Source organism: Manis pentadactyla, chromosome 5, assembly GCF_030020395.1.
Source record: "Manis pentadactyla isolate mManPen7 chromosome 5, mManPen7.hap1, whole genome shotgun sequence".
Lineage (NCBI taxonomy): Eukaryota > Metazoa > Chordata > Mammalia > Pholidota > Manidae > Manis > Manis pentadactyla.
In genome coordinates, this window is record NC_080023.1 from 136,101,720 (window position 1) to 136,128,207 (window position 26,488).

Consider the following 26,488-nt stretch of genomic DNA (forward strand, 5'->3'; position numbering starts at 1 on the left):
GAAAAATGTAAAACAGTTATCACCTAATTTTGAGATTCAGTCTATGTTATTTTAATAGCAGAATACTGCAATTAAATTTATATGTAGATTCTGACTTTCGAAATCTTTAAGGTCAATGTTCTATTAGAGAATATTTTCAAATGCTAATATTAAATCTAATATTCAAGCCAAAGTCCTAAAGATAGATTGTCTTTGTGATTAACAAGAATGAAAAAGAAATACTGTCATAAATCTTTAAAAAATCCCTTCATTAGAAAGTTGAAAAAGGCTTAAAAGAATATTTAAAATAGATTAAAACTAAAAACGCATAAAACAAATTCTAAAAACAGGTCCTTCTTAATGCAGTCAGTTACAAATGTCTACACAGAACTGTACATGTATAGATTTAAGGTGTGATGATAAATGATGAAACTATTGAATGTTTAATAAACATACCTCAACTATAAATCAAAATAAATGCTCTCTCTTTCAAAAATGTCCCTTTAAAAGAAAAGTTCTTAGCCCTAGGGAATCCTTGACTATATCTAGGGATCCATAAACCCTTTTGAATGATATGCAAAAATGTGCTCAGATATTCATACGTTCATTTTTTCTGGGAGTGGATAGCTTTCAGAATATTCTCATAGGAAGCCATTACTCCAACAAGGTTAAAAATAACTATAGAAATGTACACCTAATGTCAGGGACACTGTCATTTTACAGAAGTTTTTTAAAGTTATTATTGAGGATTTATCTACAGAACTTGATGCCCACTCCATCTGATCATGGCAATTCTTGAATTCTTATGGTAGATCTGACCTGAGGAAATAGCCAAAAAATACAATATAGAGATATGTTAATAAATGACGACAATCCAGCTGGCAAAAAACACTTTGCACCAAAATTTAGAGGTGACTATAAAGTAAAACACTGAACTATCTGAAGACATTTTCAAGTAAGGAGCTGTACCAAATCCATGTAGTAAGAAAGCTAGCCCCTGACTACTATTTAGAATACAGCAGGAGGTTATTTTGGTGTAAACGTTCAATGGATCTGAACAAAATAAATTCTAATACAAACACGTACACAAATTTCTTGTTCTATAATGTGTAAACATCCACATGGAAGTAACTCAGCTTGATGCAAAAGTTGCACAGAAGCACGATCACCTGGGCTTCTTTTGATATTTGTAAACAGATTTGCTTATAACAAGCAAACATTTATCTTGGTCTGCTCTTTTGAATCACTGGTTTATTATGTGAAGCAATTAAAATAAACTAGTTTTTCCTCCATTTGAACAGTGTGCTTATCTACAATAAACTAAAGTCTCCACAGCCATTTATGATCTCATTGAAACTTTGCATAGACTATTCCACCATATAGAAAAAAGATATCCTGCAATATGTGCTCCCAGAGTATTCAAATGGTGATGATCTGAACTGTGTTTGGTCTCAGTGAAGCTAGGTGGACAAGGCTGATCTATATTTACTTGAAAAGTAACTGGGTCCGCAGGAGAGGACATTGCCCTGAGTGTCGGGAGGCCAGGCTGAGCTGTGGATGGTCATTTGTCTTCATTTTGCAATCATTAATCTCCATTACAAGGTGGCCAATCATTCCCAGAGTTATGGAATCCAGGTATTAACAGTCTTTGGGACACAGCTGAGAAAGTTACCATCATGTACACCACTAACTTGGTTTCTCTCAGAAAACAAAAGCCAAATTCCAAACAGCAAACTCAGGCACACCATCTCATTGCTACATTGGAGGTGATGTTCTTCTGCAGGTTGTTATTGAAAATACAAGCAAATCAGAGAATCAGTTATGATGGGATGGACAACAGTTAAGGGTTTGGGTTCTAGATTTATAACCACAAGCTTCTTCGTAACTCTAGGAATACCCATTCACCTCACATAGTCTCAGTTTCTGCACCCAGGAACTGATCTTGAGCCAGATAATCTCTCCGAAATACCTTCTAATGTACATCGGCTGATTTGTTTACATTATCTCTTCGTTCTGGATAACACTTCTCTGTAAATGTTTCCATGCATCCCTCACCATCCACATACCTGAGCTGGACAGTTCTCACCCTGAGAGTTTTACTAGTTATAAAATAAAGGTGAATAGTGGGGGAAGTAGTGCCATGTGACATCCATGCCACGTTGGCCATCGTTAACTCTATGAATTGATAAAGAATCATCACGATGTGAAACAGCATCTGGATATGAAGGCAGGCTGGACCATGATGGGAAAAGAAATGCTCAATTGCCCTTTCCACCAACTCAATTTCTCCCCTTTGGCAATGTAAACAAGGCAAATCTACTCTTGTTTTCAGCTGTCTGTGACCTGCTATCCTTGACCTCCACCCTCTGACTCCTTTCTGGTCCTGTCTCCCTCTCTCTTGCTAAGCCTCCTAACCCAGGTTCTCTCATTAAAAAAAAAACAACCAGATCAGGCCACATGTATGAATAGTAGCTATGATTCCAGATATAAACTGAATCGGAATTCTACTAAAATGTTAATCTATAAATAAAGGAAAATGCCAAGTATTTTATTCACACTTTGGTTTAATTTGATCTGATAATGAAAAGTCTTTGTGACTGTACTACTGAGAGGAATTTGCCCACCTGGGAAATGACTAAGGCTTTTCATCCTTATCTCTGAACAGAGACATGGCCCAGCAGCTGGCCACTGCTTTTCAGTGATTTTATTTCACAGAGAAGCTGAGGCAGTAGACAGTCTGTCTTCAGATTCATAAACGCTTCAATGTCTGGGCTCATGTTGTTTTCAACCAGATGCTTGGAAAGCGTGACTGAGACACCAGGACCTGAAGCTGCTGAAAGCCTGGGATTTCCTAGTCTTAATGGACTGAGTCATAACCCAGCCTGTTGGACACACTCAAGTCTTTTTTCCCAAGTGATGTAAAGGGACATGACTAGAAACTAAGATAAGCATCTTTCCTCTTTATGGGAGTTACTCATTTTATGTGAGCTTCGAAGACCTATTCTCATTAGCACCTATTTGTTCCCCACATCTATAAGGATCCAAAAACCCATTCAAATGAAAATGGGTATGCTCATTTTTTTCCTTCAACTTTTCCCCATGCTACTGATGTAATTCCATGATATGTATGGATGGCTACAGAGTGGTTCAATTTGTGCATCTGCCACAAACTAGTTTACTATTGCCTCTATTATTGGACATTCAAATTGAATCCAATTTTCAGCCATTCTAAATAATCCTATGGTATTATTGTATTGGGTGCTCCAAGGCAGGAGGATTCAGTCTACTCTCTCTCTTATTCCTAACCCACTTCCACATCTGAGATGTAGAGTTTAGATCTCTTTATACTTGGAGTGGCTAGAATAGAAACAACTCATGTCAGCTAAGTCTGTGTGAAAAGCACCCTACCCACACCCTATTAGACTATCCCTGAGACTGCAACAGATGGTCCAGGAGGTGGGCTGCTTTCTGAGACTGACTGGAGGCATTCTTACCCCAGATGGGCCAGAAGTACTCAGGAGCTAATGATCAACTAGTGATTCGGGAGATAAAACCGCAGTTTCCTCGCCTCTCAGGGAGACATTCTGAATATGCTCTAACGTCTTAGAGGAATGGAACCCCAGTTCACCCCAGCAATACCCTGGGGGGGGGGATGTGCCTTTCATTGGCTGTCTTCCTCTCCCCAGTTACTTGGTAGCATTAGAAGAGTAGAAAGAGGAAAAGAAGGTACTGAAAGTCTTGGATGCTCCTTGAGTGGATAACTGTTAGAAGAGCCATCGAGTTTCTAGGGTTACCTGCTTGAGCTGCTGTGGCCTCCCTGGTGATTCAGTTCTAGGGGCTGAAGAATGGTCTCCTTCCTCTCAGACTTTTCTACTAAGTGAGGTAATTGCAAAGTATGCCACTTTTGCATAACTTGAAAGAGTTTCACTTCACTTACTTTGTAGTTCTTTCAAGTTCATTATCCAATTTTAAGGTGTATGTATAACTTTAAGCATTTCTAAGGTGACTTTAGCAGTATTATTTTAAGAATTATAACCTTTCAGATCAATTCTTTAAAACATTCACCTTTTTCATCATTGTGAATGTACAGCACCCTCATGAACTTTGAACACAGATTGAAAGATACCGGACCAAGTAACTTAGAGGAAGTTAAAGAGGGGAACTGCCTGGCCATGCAGAATAAGACAAGTTCAGTAATTTCATTTTCAAATATGACCCTGGTGGGAAAAAAATAAAAAGGTGACATCTGGTATTACAGGAAATGGGGTGTATAGAGGCAATTGTATGATGAGGGCAATGTTTTGCCTCATAAACTGAGAAAAATGAGTTAAAACAAAATATTGCAAAGTGTTACTTTATGAGGACCTTGGGAAGTATCCTGAAGATTAACTTAAAAGTTCTTTATTTTGTATTTTCAGGGAGATTTTATTTTAATCCACTATGTTAGACTAGGTTTAACCATGAGTTCTAGAAATCACTGTAATAGATTTTTCTAATGCAATGACTGATGTTATTAGTCTGCTTGGGCTGCCATAATAGAATGCCACAGACTCGGGGGTCAGGAGGGGTACTCAAATGGCAGAAGTTAATTTTCTCATAGTTCTAGAGGCTAGAAGTCTAAGATCAAGGTCCCAGCTGATTTGGTGTCAGGTGAGGGCCCTCTTCCTGGTTTACAGAAAGCTGCATTCTTGCTGTGTCCTCACATGGCTTTTCCTTGGTATGTGTGCACGTGGGGAGACAGAGATTGACATCTCTCTCTCTTCCTTTTCTGAAGAATGCCACTAATTCTTGGCCCCACCCTCAGGACCTAATCTAAACCTAATGACCTTGCAAAGACTCCATTTCCAAATACTATCACACTAGGGGTTAGGACTCAACATACAAGCTTGTTTGTGTTTTGGGGGACACAACAGTCTGTCCATAGCACTGATATCTGTGCACATGGCTGTTTGGATGATTTATTTAACCTCTGATTGTGAACTATTCAGGTTGGTGTCCTTGCTGCATATCAGAACAAAGTCTCAAAATAGAGGTGGAAATGACGTGTTCCACAATGTAAGGTTCCCATTCGGCATCTCAGTTCTCTGGGGTTAATTCTCATTGCTCCTTAACCTGCATCAAGAAGTCAGTATTTGGATAGCAAGGCTGAAGTGGAGATGAGGGAATCTGGGTGATATTCAAAATGTTGAATAATTGGCATTGTTGTTAGCCAACCAGAACGGACATGTCCACACGCTGGGGCAAGGTCCTGGAGCCTGCTGGTGTTCCTCAGGATGGCAGGGTGGTGTGGTGAGTTACTTGCAGGAAGGGAAATTAAGTCACCATTTGCCAGACACCATGTAAACATTTTAGTATTTTTAAAAAGACTTGTAGTGTGTTACCAGGAAATGCTGGTAAAGCATCAGTTCTGTTTATAGTAGAGGACCATAATGATAAGGTTCCAAAGAGGATAATGAGAGTAGTTTAATAACCAACTCCCTCTGATGAAAGATAATGAGAAGTAACTTTACTGTTATAAACCCAAAGAATCTACAACATAAGGATTGAATAATCCTCAAATACACATTTGTGGCCACCTCTTATTTTGTGGCTTTACTGATAAAGCACCTTTGCAAACAGAATCAGTAAAACCTTTGGGTTAGTAGTACCTCTGTCCACAACACCACATCCTATTTAAGCTAGCGTCATATCGTCTGCCCCTTTACTACACCCACACTGTTCTACTGCTCCCTATGCCACCAGCGGGGAAAACACATCTGGTGAGGGGGATTGTGTTAGCAGATGATGCTGACAGCCCAATGGTCATCTGTGTTGAGATGTAAGGGGGACACCAGGTAAGACCACCTGTTCCCAAGTACCCACCCTGTTCTCTCATCATTCCCAAAGAAACGTTTAATTCTTTTGGGACTGGAAACTTCTGTCTTTCAAGACTTTTAAAAATGCAGGTCTCCTTGGAAGGATCCTGCTTGACTCAAGTTCATTGTAACAACTTAATAATCAAATGCTAGAGATGGGTTTGAGGCCAGCTGGGAACAAGGAAAGGATGGCACTGAGCAGAAACCAAGAGGGAGAGAAGGAACTTAATTAAACGGAGGACACGAGTGAGCATCAAGGCAGCTAGTTTATACTCTAGCAAAGAGAACTACTAAATGGAGTCATGTTGAGGGGAAATCTCTACTTGCTGTTTCGAACAGGCAACCGAGGGGGCGGGGTGCTGTGAATTACAGTGTATGTTATTTGCATTACTGAACACTTTCCTAAAAAAGTTGTGTTCATAGTTTTTGAAAAACAAACAAACTTGAATTCTTAAGTTTTCATCGAAGGTAAGTGTACATAAAGAAAACTGCAAATTTCGTTAAGTGCACAGCTTGAGGAATAAGCACATGCTGAACAGCTGTATGACCAGCACCAGTTCAGGAAACAGGACATTTCTAGTGTCCTGGCAGCCCTGCTCATCCTCAGTTGCAGTCACCACCTTCCCTCCAAAAACCACCACTGTGACTCCCAACAGCACTGATCAGTTGTCCCTATTTTCAGACTTTACATAAATGGAATTACACCATCTTGCCTGAGGGTTTCAGCCCTGGGCAAGTTCACTTTGGATTCAGTGAGACTGAAAAATGACAGTGGAACTTTGGGGATAAAGGGGTTTACACCCAATTTTATTCTCATGGTGGCAGATCAAGCCCTAGAATCCCATCTGCCTCAGGGCAAGTCCGCATGCAGCAAGCCAGCCTCTGCCTCTGAGTCTCCCTGCCACCTTGCACCCCTGCCTTCACTCCTGGGTCTCCCTTGCTCTCTACTCCAGCCTCTGCTCTCTGCTCCAGCCTCTGCTCTGCCCCAAAGCACTGGACTGAGCTCTTTATGTAGCAACTCAGGCAATATTGGCTTATTGACAGTGGGTGCATAATCAGTAGCCTAGCAGTAGGCCCATTACATCATGAGATAGATTAGGGTCAGTTGAGGATCCTGGCCATGGGAACTTCCATTTTCCCTACATACATATAATACGTGCTCTTCCATGTTTGGTTTCTTTTGCTCAACTTTATATTGGTGAAATTCATTCATATTGTGGCTTGTGAAAGTGAATTTTAATTTAATGCTGAAGGCTGGCCATGTCAATAGATCCTACGGAGAATCTTATTTGAAGAGGGAAACTAATTTCTCTTTTCAAACACCAAACATTCACTGCTTTCTCATAATTTGCACTTAACTTATATTTTTTTACTATAGTGGCTCTTAAATATTAGCATGCACTGGGATCACCTGATGTGCTTTTTAACACACAGATTCTAGGTCTCTCCCCCAGAGTTTCTGATTGCATAGGTTGGGGGTGAGGCCTGAGAATTTGCATTTCTAACATGTTCCCAGGTGATACTGATCTGGCTCCTCCAGGTACCACTCTTTAAAAACTACCACTAAAATACATTGAATTTGTTAACCAAAGCCCATCTGCATTTTCTTTTTCTATATCTAAGTCACTTTAAAGGAGGATTTTAAAAATAAGTACCTCAATAAGGACTGCCCACAGATTTTCCATTGCAAGGAGGGCAGCATCTCATATGTGGTGAGGAAGGATGCAATGCTCTATCAGTGGCTGAACCTTTGAGATTCACTTGTCAATATGTGACTATGTGAGAGCCATTTTCAGAGTCCTGTTTTATTGGATCTTACTGTTAAAAATTGGAAACTCCTTGCAGCTTGACATGTATCCAGAAAAAAACAAGTATCAATAAAAGCCGAAGTCCTATCACTGTTGCTTGCATCAAATCCTGCAGAAAAGAGCTCCTAAAGGATAAGGCTTTAAGACTAAAGGAAATATACCATTGCTACAACATATTCCTCTCAAGCTAATGCTAGACATTGGCTAGTACATTAGCCATCAGCCACATGTGGCCAGTGAGTCTTTGCAATGTGGCCGGTTTGAATGACGCATTCTAGGATATACATTAGGTTTCACATAAAATACACATAAGGTTTCATAGACTTAGTACTAAAAAAAAAAGAATATAAAATATCTCATCAGTAATGTTTGTATTGACTATATGTTGAAATTATTATATTTTGGATATATTGGTTAAAGAAAAGGTATTATTAAAACAATTCCACCTGTTTTTTTTTTCCATCCTTAATATGGCTCTTAGAAATATAAAAATTACATATGTGGCTCTCACTTATTTGTACTGGATGGTGCTATTCTAGAGAATTTATGTTAGCCTGACTTATGCAAATGATTAAAGACATGCATATGATTAAAGACATGCATATTTGAAGGCCAGAGTTATAAAGATGAGAAATTGCAGCTTGCCAAAGGATGGCCCATCACAAACTAGAAAATCTTATTTTGCTTTACAGAGTAGCATCTACACATGTTAATAGGGATGACTGGAAAGAAGAAGAGTCTAATTAGGTATAATCAGAGAGGATGTTCTGAGAAGGAATTAGGGGAAGAAAGAGAAAGATGCACTTGTAACAACTATTCCACTAAAAAACTATTTACACCTCAACAATATCCAATGGTTGGAAATTTTTACTTTATGTTGATTTGACCCAAATTTATTAGCCTGATATTTAGTACTCTGTATAATTAGGGCTCTAACTTAGCAACTAACTAATGAGTGGATGGATGAAACCACCATTTAAGCAAAGTAGAACTATTCATTGAACCTAAAATAGGTTTGCTGATGCCCTATTTTCAACCTTGCATGGATGTTCTCCTTTCAAAGAGAATAGCTTCTACATTTCATTACATTTGTGCATTTTCAGATGCCAGCTCAAATCTCATATTCCCTACCTACATTTCACAGATAATCCCAGTCCAGAGATGCTCCTCAACTCCCAAGCTCTTTTAATATGATTCCTTGGTACTTGCAATGCTCAGTCTGGTTTGTTAGCTGTCTTTCATCCAACGTATGTGTCCTCAGACCACTTACCTCTGTGCTGCACTTTCCTTGTCTCTAAAGTGGGTTGGTAATTGTATTTATATTACAGATGAGAGAAGGAGGAGTGAAAAATGTAAAGTTCTTGTAATAGAATCTGGTGTAAAATAAGGGTTATATAATAAAAGTTAGCTGCTATTATTACTGTTGTTGCTGATATTAACTATGTAACACATACCCTCATATCTCATTTTTCCATCTAGATTGTAAACTCCTTAAAGGTCAAGAGCTATTCTTCATATTGCAGAAGGTCCTAGAATGAATTAAAACTCCATAAATATTTGTTGATGGCCATAAACACCAATAGAATTAAATGGGTACTTTCTGTAGGCCAGACTGCATACTAATCACTACTGATAAAATGATGGACAGACACTGTCTGCCCACTATGAAACTTAAGCTATGGTGGAGAGAGATGGACAAAAGAGAAGTATGCATGAACAAAAGGATGTTTACATAGCTAGAGATAGCAGTAAAGGTTACAAAATAATGGACAGAGAGCTGGGATGGAGGTTTAGTGGAGGAGGACTCTATCTGAAAAGATGACTGTAGAAGGCCATGATGAGACAGAAGCATGTGAGAAGCAGGGGATCTGAGAGAGAACAGAGGGACAGGTCGAGTCTGTGATGGTGTACCTTACAGGGTATAGCTAGGTGTTTGCATTTTACTTTGAGGGAAACATGAAAGTGTTTCATTAATTGCAGGAGAGAACTATAGTCTGTTAATTTTGCTTTGTCTAGTAATGGCACTTGGCCTCGGAGCTGTCACCTTTTACTCAACTTTTGAAATGAGATCATATTAAAGTACAATATATCAATATAACCATGAATGTTGACCTATATAAGGTTAGATTAATTCATATGGGGTTCAGATACATACACCCGAACACAGACTCATTAAAACCAGCTGTTCTATAATACATGAGTGTGTGAAATTGAAGACCAGACATACTAAGATATCCACCACTAGGAAAACCAGTAAGCAAATTTAGGAGTCAGAGTTCTGTCTGATCCTCTACTGCGACACATTCTAATTTATTAACCTATGTGAAGACCCTATTGTTCATGATAGGTGTTATTTCTGAGGGAACTGCTTCAATATGATTCTGGAAAGATATAAAGAATGGAAACATTGTAAAAATTATAGAGTGACTGCTAAAATAGAATGCAAAAACCTAGACATATTATCATTCAGTCATGACTTTAAAAAAACAGCAAGCAACTTAAAACATATTATTGTTCTTGAAAACAGAAATGTGAAAAAATCAAGTGTTTAGAACTCATTTTTCCCTCTGGGATTAGTTGACATCCCATAAAGCATTAATAGCGTGTGTGTATGTGTGTGTATATGTGTATTTCTTAATACAGAGCAGACTCGTGGTTAATGGGAAAAACCATATAGAAAAGGGAGATTTTCATCTTTTGTTTTTGTTTTTCAGTCTCAAGCTCAAGTCTACGCATTAGCCTTCAAAACTTGTTCAGCCCCAGGCAAGTTACTCAACTTGAGCCTTGGTTGCCTTATTTGTAAAATCAAGGAAATAATAAAAATAAAAAAATACTGCCACCTATCACTGGAGGGTACTGGGTAGCTGTTCCACAAATCAATTTCCCTCATCTTAGTTTCAGGGGAAGGAGGCACTTGTGGGACTGAGGAAGATCTCTCCTGCAAGCAGGTGGGGTCATGCGACTGAGTTCTGGCCAGTGGAATGTGGGCTGAAGTGATGTGTGCCTTTTTTAGGCCTGGCTATAAAAAACATCTGTGCAAAAAAACACCTTTTTTGCTTCTCCTGCCTATTTATGACTAGACTCAAGTCTCAAGACAACTTTGGGTAACACAATTTGAAAGTCACAAGCATCCATTAGTTTGAGTCCCTGAATAACTGCATGGAACTTGACCTCTCATTGTGGATTTATGTACATGAGAAAATTAATTTCTCTTGTGTAAGCTTAACATTTTTATTATAGGAGGTAGCATTACCTAATCCCAAAGAATCATTGAAAGAATTAAATGAGATGATATTTGGGCACTATGAGATTTTTTTTTTATTGTCATTATTATTCAAATCCAACCAGTTAGGATTTGTGCACAAAGCTCTTGAAACACACTATGTATTACTGATGAAAGGATTTTCAAAATAAGGAAAGAAATTAGTAAAGCTGACACAACATGACAGAAAAGATACTTTGTGAAGGAGAAGAATATAATAATTAGTTTTTAAATCCTATCTCTATTTTTGTTTCTCCTGAAAAACTAGCAAAATATTTGTGGTGACAATAGTCAAATGTAGTTTCCTGTGGGATGATAGTCTATCCTCAGGAAGTTTTCTTTTTCCTTTATCCTTTTCCTCCCAGAAATAATGATATGTGGTCTGACAAGAAGATAGTATCTTTGCAGTTAAAACTGTGCTTAAAAATCCAGGGCATATGGCCACCATAGGGCCCACAAGAAAATTCCTGGTTTCTTTGCACTTAGTGTCTTTCCTGAGGGTTTTAGCCCTGGGCAAATTCCCTATGGATTCAGTGAGACTGATAAATGACAATGGGACATTCTTGGGGTAAAAGGCTTATTTCTCACGGTGGTAGGTCAGGTAGTAGAATTACATCTGCATCCAGCAGTCTGAAGGTCCATAATCCACCTCCGTCTCTGCCTCCACCCAGAGCACTGGGCAAAGCTCTTTATATAGTGACTCAGTCAATCATAGCTCATTGTCTGTGGGTGTGGAAGCATTAGACTAGCAAATAGGCCAATTACATCATCAAGTAGATTAGGGTCAGGTGAGGATCCTGGCCACAGGAACTTCCATTTTCCCCACAGTGAGAAAGGGAGATCATTGATTGGTAAGTGTGATCAGAGAGGAGGCCCACTAAGTAGGTGGAAGGGAAAGGCATTAGTAGAGATGGAAGAGTTGATGCTTGTAAATTCAGAAAACACTGTTTCAGGGAATAAAGAAGGACCAGAGTCTGATGTGATTTCTTAGCTTAATGTGAAGGGAAGCACTGGGGAAGAATTTGGGAGAGACTTCAACCATGGACAAAGAGTGCTGTCAAGAAGAGGAAGGTATAAGTGCAGAAGGGTTTGCTTGAATACCTCTTGCACCTCCTACTGATTCTAACACTAAACATCAGTGTTAGGTAATAAATAATTAGTTGCAGATCTTAGTTCTCTAAACTCATAAACACCAGACTTCTATTAGAAAGAAGCTACAGGAATTAGGAAACTGCAGGACAGGAAAAGACTGTTGCTTATTTTCCTGAAACTGAAAAGAAAAATTCAAAGAAACTCAGAGTCGGGTGCATGGAGAAGGCCTTTGATTGTCTACTCTGAGGATGAGGTTGACAGAAATGTTTCTCTTGTTGCATGGTTTGGATAGACTTATCGAATGAATATTTAGTAATTGATTCAGCTTCAAAATGTGGTTGGCATAGACAACATTATGGATGGTTTAGGTAAACTGAAGCAGTTTAATGGCTTTTGAAACATACCTTTTGAAAGACTTACATGAGTCTCCTAATACATAAATAGCTCTGAGAAGTTCTGCATTGTAGAAACTACTAAACTTTATCTAACCTTGTAGTTCCTAAAATTTTTGACTGCTGAACTTGTTTTATCAAGGAGCACATTAAAATTCTGATAGATCCTGATAGATATATGGGAATAGCTGAGCATGAGTCCCATCAAGTTGCTTATGAATCTGAAGTCAATTTTTAAAAATTTTCTCTAGGGTTTTTGACCAGTCAAAATTTGTTCATGTACCATTCTTCATGAATCATTGTCATGATCTCTGTTTTTCAGTGAAGTCATACTTTATGTAGTGGCCAAAATATATATCTTCAAAATTAACTCTGGAAATCCTTTAAAATTCCTTTAAGTACAGTGTTCAGTTTTAAATTCAAATATTAATTCCATTTAAAAAAATGATTACAAAACACTTTTTAAATCATGCTTTGTTTGCTTTATTTATTTATTTATACTTTATTTTGCTACTTTCTCTGAGAGATCAGTGATATCACTTTAATGTGACCCAAATACTTCTTTTTGTTTTTAATAAAAATAAATTTATTCAATTTATTTTAACTTCAAAAATATCACTCATTTCTCCCATCCCCCTCTCTCTGCCTCAGGCAATCAGCAATCTATTCTCTGTATCTATGAGTGGTTTTTTTTTTTAATACAGGAACCTTGGAGATATTGCAGGTTCAGTTCCAGATCACCACAATAAAGCAAATATCTCAATAAAGAAAATCAAATGAATTTTTTGGTTTCCCAGTGAATATAAAAGTTGTGTTTGTACCATACTGTAGTCTTTTAGTTGTCCAGTAGCACTATGTCTAAAAAATGTATCTGTATCTTAATTAAAAACACTTTATTATTAAAAAAATGCTAACTATCATTTGAGCTTTCAGTAGGTTGTAAACTTTTTGCTGGAAGAGGGGCTGCTGAATGATGAGGGTGGTGGTTATTAGACATTGGGCTGTCTGTGACAATTTCTTAAAAAAGGATAATGAAGTTTGCCCCATTGATTGACTCTTCCTTTCAAAAACAGTACCTCTGTGGTATATGTTACTGTTTGATAGCATTTTACCCACAGTAGAACTTCTTTCAAAATTGGAGTGAATCCTCTCGAACCGTGATGCTGCTTTATCAACTAAGTTTATGTAATATTCTAAATCCTTTGTTACCATTTCAATAATCTTCACAGAAACTTCACAAGGAGTAGATTCCATCTCAAGAAACCACTTTCTTTATATATCCAGAAGATGCAATTCCTCATCGATTAAAGTTTAATCATGAGATGGCAGCATTTCATTCACATCTTTGGTCTCCACTTCTAGTTCCAGTTCTCTTGCTATTTTAACCACATCCACAGTTAATTCCTCCCCTGAAGTCTTGAATCCCTCAATATCATCCATGACGTGGAATCAGCTTCTTCTAAACTGCTGTTAATGTTGATATTTTGACTCCTTCCCATGAATCATGAATGTTCTTAATGGGATTTAGGATACCTAGAATGGTGAGTCCTTTCCAGAAGTTTTTCAATTTGCTTTTCCAAGATCCCTCAGAGGAATTACTATCTATGGCACCTATGGCCTTATGAAATGTATTTCTTTAATAATAAGACTTGAAACTTGAAATGACTTCTTGGGCTGTATAAGCAGGAATGAAACAACATAAATCTCATTGTAAGTCTCCATCAAAGCTCTTGGGTGACCATTTGTATTGATAATGAGCAATAATATTTTGAAAAGAATCTTTTTTCTGAGCAGTAGGTCTCTACAGAAGGCATAAAATATTCAGTAAACCATGCTGTAAACAGATGTGCTGTCATCTAGGTGCTCTTGTTCCATTTATAATGCACAGGCAGAGTAGATTTAGCATAATTCTTAAGGGCCCTAGGATTTCCATAATGGTAAATGAGCATTGGCTTCAACTTAAAGTCACCAGCTGCATTGGCCCCTAACAAGAGAGTCAGCCTGTCCTTTGCAGCTTTGAACCCAGGCACTGACCTCCACTCTAGCTATGAAAGTTCTAGATGGCAACTTCCCACTCTAGCTATGAAAGTTCTAGATGGCAACTTCTAACAATATAATGATACTTCATCTACCATGAAAATCTGTTGTTTAGTGTAGCTACTCTCATTAATTATCATAGTTAGACCTTCTGGTAACTTTCTGTAGTTTCTATATCAGCACTTGCAGCTTCACCTTGTACTTTGATGTTATGGAGATGGCTTCTTCCCTTAAGCCTCATGAACCAACTTCTGCTAGCTTCAAACTTTTCTTCTACTGCATCCTCATCTCTCTCAGCCTTCATAAAATTGAAGAGAGTTAGGACTGTGCTCTGGATTAGCTTTTGGCTTAAGGGAGTATTGTGGCTGCTTTGATCTTCTATCCAGACCACTAAAACTTAATCTGTATGAGCAATAAGGCTGTTTCACTTTCTTATCATTTGTGTGTTCACTGGAATAGCACTTTTAATTTCCTTCATGAACTTGACCTTTGCATCACAATTTGGCTAATTGTTGGACAGAAGAAGCCTAGTTTTTCATCTGTCTTGGCTTTTGACATGTCTTCTTCACTAAGCTTAATCAGTTCTAGTTTTTGATTTAAGATGAGAGATATGAAACTCTTCCTTTCACTTGGACACTTAGAGGTCATAGTAGGGTTATTACTTGGCTTAATTTCAATACTGTTGTGTCTTAGGGAAGAGGGAGGCCTGAGGAGAGGGAAACAGATGTGGGAATGGCTGGTCGATAGGTTAGAACACTCACAGCATTTATCAATTAAGTTTGCCATCTTACATGGGTGTGGCTCATGGTGCCCCAAAACAATAGTAACATCAAAGCTCACTGATCACAGATCACCATACAATATGAAATACAATAATGAATACAATATGAAATACAATAATGAAATAATTCAATACTGAATATGAAATACAATAATGAAAAAATACAATAATGAAAAGTTTGAATTATTGCAAGAATTACCAAAGTGTGACACAGAGACATGAAGTAAGCAAATGTTGCTGGAAAAGTGGCGTCAATGATTTGCTCAAGGCAGGGTTGCCACAAACCATACTGTTTTCCATAGTGGCTGTACTAATTACATTTCAACCAACAAGGGTTCCATTTTCTTCACAGCCTTCACATCCTCACCAACACTTGTTATTTCTAGTCTTCTTAATAATGCGATTCTAACAGCTATCTCATTTTGATTTGCATTTCCCTGATGATTAGTGATGTTGAGCATCTTTTCATGTACCTATTGGCCATCTGTAAGTCTTCTTTGGAAGAATGTCTATTCAGATCTTTTGCCTATTTGTTAATCAATTTGGTTTTTTGTCATTGAGTTGTATGAGTTCTTTTTGTGTTTTGGATATTAGCTTCTTATCAAATACATGATTTGCACATATTTTCTCCCATTCAATAGATTGCCTTGTTATTCTATTTATGGTTTCTTTGCTGTACAGAAGCTTTTTAGTGTGATGTAGTTCCACTTGTTAATTTTTGCTTTTATTGCCTTTGTTTTTGGTGTCAGATTTGAAAAAAACATAGCCAACACCTATGTCAAGGAAGTTACCATCTATGTTTTTCCTGGGAAATTTATGGCTCCAGGTCTTATGTTCAAGTATTTAATCCATTTTGAGTTCATTGCTGTGCCTGGTATAAGACGTGGTTCAGTTTCATTCTTCTGCATATGGCTGTCCAATTTTTCCAACCTCACTTATTTCAGAGACTGTCCTTTACCCACTGCATGTTCTTGCCCATTTTGTGGTAAATTAATTGACCACATACATGTGGGTTTATTTTTAGGGTCTCTATTCTGTTTCATTGATTTATGTGTCTATTTTAATGCCAATACCATGCTGTTTTAATTACTATAGCTTTTGTAGTATAGTTTGAAATCAGGGAGCATGATATCTCCAGGTTGTTCTTGTTTCTGAAGATTGCTTTGGCTATTCAAGGTATTTTATGGTATATTTGATTCCAATGCATATTAAAGTTTGAGAATCACTGAACTAGTCTAAAATACATTTTATAGAAAAGTTGACTGCACTTATTACCAGATTTTCTAGTTCACCTAGATATACCTTTGTGAGAATATTTAAAAGTTACTCCAAAGCTGTTTTTATATTAATTGACAAGTAAGTGATGAGGTAAGAGACAATTATACTATAAGAATACTATACTTTTAGGAATCAGACTTCAACAAACATTTTTGAGTGTCAGTGAGAGATATTATGATTTTTAATTGGAAGACAAAAAAAGACTTCATTCATTTTGGGTAGGGTGAGCACACATCTTCATTTCCATAGTCCCAGTGTGGTCAGCTGTCTTAGTGTAATTATTAATAGCAACCCTATAATTCTCTCAAGAGTGTGCTCATTTTGAAGGTATATATTCTTATTAGGTCATGTTGAAAAGGGTATCCTAAAATATGGATATATATAGGCTTTCTCTTCTAGGTCTTATCTGTAAGAGAATAAAACACAGAACAGGTAGAAGGATCTACAGAAGAGTCAAAGGAAAGGAGTCTATGTCTGGTATTCAAGCCAAGCTACCCAGCTATCAAAACCTTGCTGGCGAATGAAGACTAAGTAGAGAGTTTTGAAGCATTGCTGCTTGCCTCTATGGTTTATTCCTGTTGCTCTTCAATATTAGTACATACCAGTATGATATGCTCACATTGATGGTCAGGGTCTGGGCCACATCTGTTGTTAAATATTTTGAATGTCACCTGTGATTGAGCTTTTCTAACATTAATACATGTTAATAGATTTGGTGATTTGGTGACTGCTCAATGAGATATGGGAGTCTTACTTGGAGTGGTTAGGATTCTAAAGCAAGAACATACATTTAATAATAAAAATAATTATATAGAAATGACACTGCCAACCCCTATTGAAAGTTTACTATATTTGAGAAGCTATTGGAAGCACTCTAAATATACTAACTCTTAGTTTCCACAACTCCTTGATGTAAATGCTACTATTTTCCCCACTTTACAGAGAAAAAAATCAAGGCACAACCTTCAGAAAGCTACCTAAGGTCACACAGCAGTCATGATGTGAATCCAAAATAAACTGAAGCTCATAAAGACTGCATGGTTTACCCCCAAAACTAAAAAATTTGGCCAGTGAATCTAAAATTAGGTAACAGGTATACTCATATTATTTAGATCTATTTGGATCTAAATTTAGGTCCAAAATTGTGTGCTGGACTTAGGTGTTTGCAACCCCATTCAAAGAATCCCCATATCCTAGTCTGGGATGATTTCGTTTCCAAGCCCTTCACTTACCAGATCTTTAGAAATATGTCCCAATATATATATATATATATATATATATATATATATATATATATATATATATATAATTGAACTGTTACAAATATATAGTTATATATTTGTTACTGTCACAAATATATATAATTATAGCTATGCTTATTTTGTAAGAAAAAAGAATATATATATATGTGAAAGTGAAATTGGAAGGCAACTGCTATTGCAATTGCTTTCCAATTGCCACTTAAGGATATTTTAAATTATGCTAAATGGTAGATAAATATACTTTTAATATTAAAGAGCAGATAAATGATTTTATCTACTTTCACCTATTTAATCCAATGTTAAATATATTTAATCAAATCATTTGAAAAGCCTCATCATAAGTTAAGTATAAATGACTAGGTTCAGCCAGAGCAAATAATCTAAATATATATTTACCATTTAGGATAAGTTAATTTTGTTCTCTTATAGGGTAAAAATATCCAAGTCAGAAAGTGAACAAATAGGGAAGGCATTGGCTTGAATTCACCTTTGTGTTTTTGCACCATGACATTTTGGAGAAAATTCACTTCTGAAATGGGAGATTCTGAAAGGGAATTTTCTCTGTTTGGGGCCTCAATTATGGTAATAAGTGTTTTGGGAAAGTGGCGATGATCTTAGGAAAATTATAAGTGACCTATTTTCCATGGTAGGCTATATATCCAGTATTAAGGACCCACTACACGCAAGTCATTGTGTTGGGCTTTGCATAAGACATGAACATGAGTGAGCTTGGTACCTGGCTTTAAGATACTTACATACAAGTGAGTTAGCTAAGTCATGTATATAACTAATATTGAAACAGGGCAAATGGCAATTTTCGAATTTTACAAACTTACATAAAACAGTAGAAGAGACAATTCACTATTGTACGGAATGAAATGTAATGCAGAGGGGAGAAATCAAACAAGGTGAAAATGTATGTGACCCTCCCCTGTGTTACCTAGTATAATTCCTGTCATTAAAATGTTTGCTCAGATAATTTTTGATAGAAGGAAGGAAAGGAGGGAGAGAGGGAGACAGAGGCGGAGGGAAAGCAAAGGAACAGAGGAGCAAAGGATTAAAGGGAGGTAAATACTGTAAGTGAGTCTTTGAATTTTGAATAAAATGGATGTGATGGAATGATGGCAGAATGCTGAAGGCCAGGGGCATCTGGAATGACAAATAAGAGAGTTTGGCTACAGAGCAGGGTACATGTGGGATTTTAAGGAGCCATGATTTTAAGGAGGCAGATTGTACAGAAAGATCATGAATGTTGTGCAAAGGGGTTTGAACTTTGTATGTGGTGGGATACATAGTTTCAGGTTTCTGTGTACCCATCTCATTGCAGGACCCAGGTGAAGGTCAAAGTTGTGATGTGGACCCTACATGTAGGTTGGCTCCAAACTCCCCGCTCTGTTGCCTCAGACTCACTGGCCTGCTCACCTAGCTTGGGTCTCAGCTTTCCCCTGTTGCCTCTGACTGCTCTGCACCTGCCTGCATCCTACCCCACCTCAGTCAAAGAATATGCCTTGCTCCAAAAGTGATGTGGGAGGTAACATGGTGGAATGGAAAAGCATGGGCTTTGGGTTTAGACAGACTTGGTTTCCAAATTCTGCTTCTACCTTTTGGGTTAACTGGACCAGTAACTCAAGCTTTCTGAACCTCAGTTACCTGCAAAATTGGGATAATAATACTGACATTTGAAAAGTAATGAGGTATTACTTTATACTCATTGAACTAGCAAATAATAGAAAGAACAAAATAATGATTGCTGATGGAAATACAAATTGTTATAACCTTCTGGGGAAGCAAATTGGTAGTATGTATTTAAACAAATACTCCTCAAAGCAGACCTCACACTCCTGGAATCTTTCTCGTACAAATCAAAGCATTGCTTATAAAGATACATGGGCAAGGATGTCTATCGCACCGTTCTTTGTATGGAAACAAAGTGGGAAGAAAGTGCCTGCTCATCACAGGAGAAGGGTTGAATAAAGCATAGTACTTCCAAGGAAAGGAATATCTTAGGAGTTTTAAAATTAATAAAGTACATCTACACAAAATATCTCAGAGGGAATTCCAACAAGTGCCTGTAACAAAACAAGATTCAGAAAAGTGTGTAGAATATGATACAGTATTTATAAAGTGACTATATATTTAAGAATGGCTAATATTTTTGAGCCTCCTCCTGTGGATCAGGCATTCCTTGACAGGTTTAAACGAACTGACTCATTTCAATGCTTAGTATACTGTAATGGAGAGGAGTTATTATTCCTATTTTATATATGAGGAAACTTGAGGTGCAGAGACTAAATAATTTGGCCAAGGTCATATAGGTTAGGATAGAGTTGGAATCTGGATTCTGAAATTTGGGATCAGAGATTAGACTCTTTATCAGTGTATTTTACTCACTGAATAATTGGAGGGTGGGAAGCAAGCAAACAATAAAAGAGGGGGAAATTGTATTACAATCATACATTATATGATTAATTTCAACACAAATTTTGTGTGGGTACATATTTCAGGAAATGATACATGAAAAGGTGGTCCCTAAAATGTGAGCTGTAGTTATCTGAGGGGGCTGTGATTGCATGTTTAAAAAATTCTATGCCTTATATGCCTTCACTATTTTAATTTTCTATAATGAACATATATTATTTAAAGAATCAACAAAAGGGAATAAACTCTATTCATTACAGGGAAAAAGAAGACTTGTGTGTATTTCTGTTTATTCACATTTTCTTACAGGAATGACCATGAATATTTACAAAATTAAAAAGTTGTTTCTGGCCAGTATATTATTTAAAACTGAAACTAAAGAAACAACTCAGAATGTAGGCTGGGTATGTAAATTATGGGCATTCATTCATTGGGATACACAATTGAATGAATTGAGACTATCAAAGGACAAGGACGTGGAAAGAATATCACAATCTATTGTTGTGTTTAAAAGACAGTGTCAAAATGGTATGCATTTAGAATACCCTAAAAACCCTTCATATATATATATATATATAATAGTCTAGAAAAAGACTGAAAATTTTTATTTCTTGGAATTGAGATTATGGGTGATATTTTTCATTTCTTCTTTTGCTTGTTTCTCCATACAATAAACACATATTGCTTTCAAAATAAGAAAATAAATGTAAGCAATAAAAATGTTTTAAACTTTTCACTAATAAATCACCAAAAAAAAAAAAATCAGGATTTTTTTATCCTGAGGAACTGATCATAGATACACACGAAGATTTATTTCATATGCATGCACTGCACTTCCCTACTATTCTGTAACAGAGAGAAAACTGTAAATAACCATATAACCCAACATTACAATGCTGGCTATGTAAATTGTCAGGCAACCATATGATGAAATATTATGCCTCCAGTAAAAATCGTGCCTTTGAGGAATATTTAAAAACATGGCAATATAATCACGGTATACTGTTAGCTGAAATAAAATAAAGACTTTTTTCCCCACAATTTAATCCTTAAAGGGAAAATAACCCTATGTTTTTCCCTTTTATATTTTTCTGCATTTTAAAATATTTTACAGTAAATATGTATTATTCTTGTAAGCAAAAAAAAAACTGTTAGAATAGAATACTATCATTTTTGAGGATTATCTAAGCTAATTTTGAGGATTATATGTTAGCTAAGAGATCAACACTATTAAAGTAGTCTCCTCCCCTCAGCCCTTATGCACATACCTTTCTCCCTTCCTTTCTGAGTCTCAGTTTAACCTTTGTGAAATGAAAAATTCATTGTACATAAATGTAAAGCATTGATTACAGGGTACACTCCATATATCTTAATTGTTTCCCCTTCACTGAACTACCAGAGGGCAGAGGCTTTCATTCCACATTTCAGACTCTGAAAATTCAAGAGTGATAACTCCAGTGCTCAATGCATCCAGACACTCTATCAGTGCAGATTCAGGACAAGGGACAGCTTTGTCCCACGTTGGTGGGTAGTGGGGAGACTTAGTAGGGGGATGGTGGATACCAAGAATAGGAGAAGACTAAGAAAAATTAGACGGGCGAAGCCTGAAGGGAGTGTCATGGGTTGCCCAATGTTTGTTTCTCTCCAACGATTTAGACAAGGAAGAGAAAACGATGTTCAGGGATGTTTGGAGGTGACACCACTGACCCAGGCTCACAGTGACCAGTGGCTAGGAGTGTTTGTGAGCATTTCCAGCACATCTCTGTGTCTGCATCCTCAGAAGGAACTTCGTCCTTTCTCCTTTGTTCTCTTTGGCGAGGCTGACTCTGCTCTAGCTTATGGATATATGGAGTGTACCCTGTAGCTTTCCCCCCATTCTGCAGAAATTCTGACCTCTAGGAGGTCTGAAACTAGATCAAGGGTTAAGAAGTCCTTTTTCAGGTGACATCCCTCTTCATTAAGTACCAAACAGCAATAATGGGACTTATGCAGTGCTCCAAAGGGACGCAAGCTTGGGTGTGCATGTACCTGGGCATTAATTGATCTTGCTTTTAATATTAATGAGCCTATGATTTGGTCTAGTTGACCTTCAGATTCAAATTAACTACTGATTAAATAATAAGACAGGAGAATCGGAATGTCTTTAAACAGCACATTTTTCTCCCCAGTAACATGACTAGGCCTTGACTGTGAGTGAGGATGTGCTATTGAGTATGGAGACAATGTTAGCAGAGAGTTCTTGAATTAAGGAGACTGTATCTTAAATAATAATAATAATAATAATAATAACTTTGCAGCCTTTCAACCAGAGTACTTGATATTCCTAATAAGAGTTTTACTCCAGTGTTTATACTCCATCTGATTGCCTATCTATTTGTTAGCTTAAATAGCTCCCCCCCTTTTTTTTTGTACTCCTGGGTTTGTTTTTAGGTTTAAAGTGCAAAATAGCATTAAATAAACAGATTATTCTGACCAGCAGAGGAAGAAAGCTAAGTGTATGCTCTGTTTTATAAATATCCTCAGAACCCCTATCAACCCACATGTATTTTCTTAGGCCAGCTTTACCTTGGAGTTCATTTCAGTGCATCCTTAGCATGTACCCCCAGCCCCCCAACTGTGGATGAATTATTCATCAGCATTTCTCCTCCTCACATCTCATCTTCCCAGCTCAACTCCTGCCCACTGAGGCTGTAATGAGTCATGGGGAACAGGTGGCTTCAGTCTGTAGCTCACAGTCTACCTCTTAAGCCAATAGCCAATCAGGTGTACCTCCCTCTGCTAGCAGCTTGCACTGTTAGCAGTTATGTGGGGTAAATGGGCAATAAGCATCCATTCTTGATACCCATTGGGAAATATGTCTAGAACATTTGGACAAAATCGCTGGCAGGGAAGATACCCCAGAAGACACAGCCTCTTGAAATTCCTCGACTTTCACACGACTGTTTTAATTTAAAAATCTTATCCCCCACACCAAGTTGACATTAGTTGGCTCATTTTTTGTTTGCTTGTTTTCAGTGTTCGCACTCTTGTGCAAACAAGGCACTAGTTTCCTGTGGGAACCAAAGTTAGAATAAATGTAAATCCAGCCAACCAAAAAGCAAGGGTAGGAGTAACTGATGAGTCTCAAATCTTTAGGAATTAGATTAGGGGAAAAAAAAAGCTAGTCCATAGTATTGGTGATTCTGAAACCTAAGAAGAGCATGCTGGCCCAAGATCAAAGTCTGAAAACAAAGGCAGGAGAGCAGGGGTACCTTCAGGAGCCCTGGAGGGCAGAAATGTTCTGCCACTTAAACTGAGTGTGTGATAAGCATTTTACAAGTGATCTTATAACTCCAGGGCTCATAAATAGCCCAGGTGTCACTGGGGAGGAGATATATTTCTGCATGAAAGCTAATAACGGCAAATGTTTGAAATGGATCCCCAACACATATGACTGCCTTTTAACCTCCACTTGACCTCAATCTTGGAGAATTTCAATGGCAAATTCATTTCTTTTTCATTCAAGCTATGTATCAGTCAAGATGCTTGCATAAACATTAGACACTTGGTCTAAGTTTTGTAGTGATAAAAAATTAAAACCAGTGATCTTCCATACATGCTTTTTCAGAAGGAAAAGGCCAAAAACATATCCTATATGTTCTATTTTTAATTGAAATTGGATTACATACTAATGGGGATTTCAAAACACTTTTCTTTCCCCCAGATAAAGAGGTTAATGGATATTAATAATTCACTTCAATAAAATACTTAAAATTTCACATTTAGTTTTCTTAGGGAACTGCATTTGTGACATCTGACAGAACTGTTGGAGCCACCACCACTAAAAGTTTTATGTAAAAACCCTGAAAGTATTCCAAGAAAACAATCCTAGTGTGAGCAATTAATCGTGTGAGATCCTAAAAGCATCAAGGAACATCACAAACTGTGTTTCTATAAAGGTGTGATATCTCCAAAGCAAACAACGCAACAGGAAAAATCTCAGCTTGAAGCACTTAAATTAGATCATCTCTCTTGTTTCCTAAACATTGCCATCCAACTTCATGACCTTTTAAGTTTTTTATCACAAGCTAAATGACTGGATCATCCAAAATTATTTACTTAGGAGGGACACTACTTTCTGTCTTTTCACTCTGACTTGATCAGGTGTATTTCTCTCTAAAAGATTACCTCGGGTTTCTTGTCAGGGCCTCCGTGGATATCTGACATTATTTACATTTTTAGATATACCAATCATTTTAAGACCAGGGATGTAAGAACACACACCTGAATAGTATGAAGGGAGATGCCAAGGGATTAATTTAAAACTTGGCAATGAACAAGAAAAGGAACGCCACAAATAACAGCATGGTACATGTCTGATCTCCCTTAAGGAATGACGAATACATTCTCCCAGCTGCAGGCAGTCCTGTCCCATCTCAGGATTCCAGGGTTACCTCATTAGAGGAGGAGAGCTACCTTGCCAAGGCCACAGCCCCTTCCCAAGGCAGAGAACTTATCAGTGGGGGGTTTTTACAGGTTGACTCTGTCGCCCCAAATGGAGCATCTGGAAGGGTCATGGTGTCTCTAGACCAGCTGCTGCTTCTGTTGAGAATGCCTCACAGCTCACCTTCTCTCTCCCCTCTTCTGTTTCTTTCTTTTTCCTTTCACAGATGATTCCAAGAGCTCTCCCTGATCAATGTCTGTTCCCTAATCTCCATCATAGTCTTTCTTCTGAGAAGCCCACTATGCAGTTCGTGCAGGTGATAAGTTTGAACAATTGGTACGTATATTGTATATTTCTACGAAAGTTTGCCAGATGTCCATTTGTGCAAATAGAACAATATTGTCTACCATTCCAAAAGGGGTTTTAGTAGTTATCAATGGTGAATATCAAATAACGTTACCTTTTTGTGTGAGGACAATTAATCAGACAGAAAATAAGAACTATTTTATTTTCCTTTAACTTTATCATCTGCACATGAATGTCCCCACTATTCCTCAAATTTTAAGTGAAATCTATATAAAAGTTTCTTTTACTTTTTTCTTCTTTTGAGATACTTGGATCAACAATCTTTTCTCATGGTAACCGTCCATAGAATGAGGAATGATTCTAGTCAAAGATTTATTTCTACGGATGTTTTCCAAACATTTCTCCTTTCTTATTACGTCTGCATCATGGAACTCTCTGGTAGGTGGTTACCAAATGCCATTCTTTTGAACTTAATTCCTGATGAGTAGCTGTATACAGAGCTGCCTAATTTTTGGTGCTTCAAATAAACATCTTCTTCAAACATAATTTCTCCAATCATTCTCTTATTTCACAAACAGTTACTTTTCAGAGGAATGAATGTAAATGTATACATAAATTCTGAAAAGGCCAGATATGGAATAAACACAGTGGGTGGGATATTTGCTTGTGTTCAAAATAGAGATGCTTAAAGACAATTAGATAGCTTCGCTCACTGCTTCATTTTTTCAAATAAACAAAACCCAAATGATCTAAGAGTTTGTGATTTTTAGATGTAGTAAGTGACTTCATACCTTGATCTTTACAGACTTCAGCTGCCTCTTCTGAAGCAGGGCTGGGCACAGCAGCGGCACTGACTCCGTCTATAAGGCAGAGAGAAACAGCATCTCAGTGTTAATACTGCCTACCTGGAGCCCTCTTGCCTGCTTTCCCCACTCCATCAGAGGACTTCTCAGCCTGTTTGAGGCTCTAATACACCAAATGGTTTTTGAAGGTGTTAGGGTTTGTGACTCCCTTTTATAATTAATTGAACAACAACCGTTAATTAAGACAGAGCCTAATGAACTACAAGTTATTTGTGGTGAAGAATACTATTTGTTGATACTATTACTCTTTGGCATTTTCCCTCTTCCTTGCCTCTAGAAGAATGGTACATTATTTTTTTAGTAAAAGATTGTGAAAGCATATCCTTGCAAGTTTCTATAAAGTGCTTTTATGCGTGTGTGTTTAAAGTTTGTTTTTTTCTTAGCACAGCATTTCTCCATTATGCTGGGCTTTAGACGGCAGGGAGCACATCTGATGGCTGTCAGAGCAGAGGCTCAGGAGAAGGGCACCATTTGTAGGAAAGTACCAAAAGCCGTTTGAGATTTTATGTCACCCAAGCAGAGAGTGGGGACTAAGGATCCCTGGCCACCTCACAGCAGCAATTAACCTCATCAGAGCTGATCTTTCTTTTCACTATGAGCAGCACTGCAGTGGCTCCACTCACACTTGGCTTCCAGGATAATAGCTTCCAAGATAATAACTTACTAACATAAAAATAGTAAATTTAAGACAAGGATTATCAGAATCATTTGAAACAGTTAATACTTGACAAT

The 26,488-nt window shown here is 37.4% G+C and overlaps 1 protein-coding gene across 4 annotated transcripts in view; it reads right to left on the reverse strand.

Annotated features, from left to right (window-relative positions):
- MACROD2 (mono-ADP ribosylhydrolase 2) overlaps positions 1 to 26,488 on the reverse strand; it is a 2,035,411-nt gene that overhangs the window by 117,564 nt on the left and 1,891,359 nt on the right. For all 4 annotated transcript variants that reach the window (XM_036892150.2, XM_036892149.2, XM_036892151.2 and 1 more), the window contains one exon: positions 25,685 to 25,753. In XM_036892150.2, the coding sequence (XP_036748045.2) occupies positions 25,685 to 25,753 (69 nt within the window). The remainder of the gene's footprint in view (positions 1 to 25,684; positions 25,754 to 26,488) is intronic.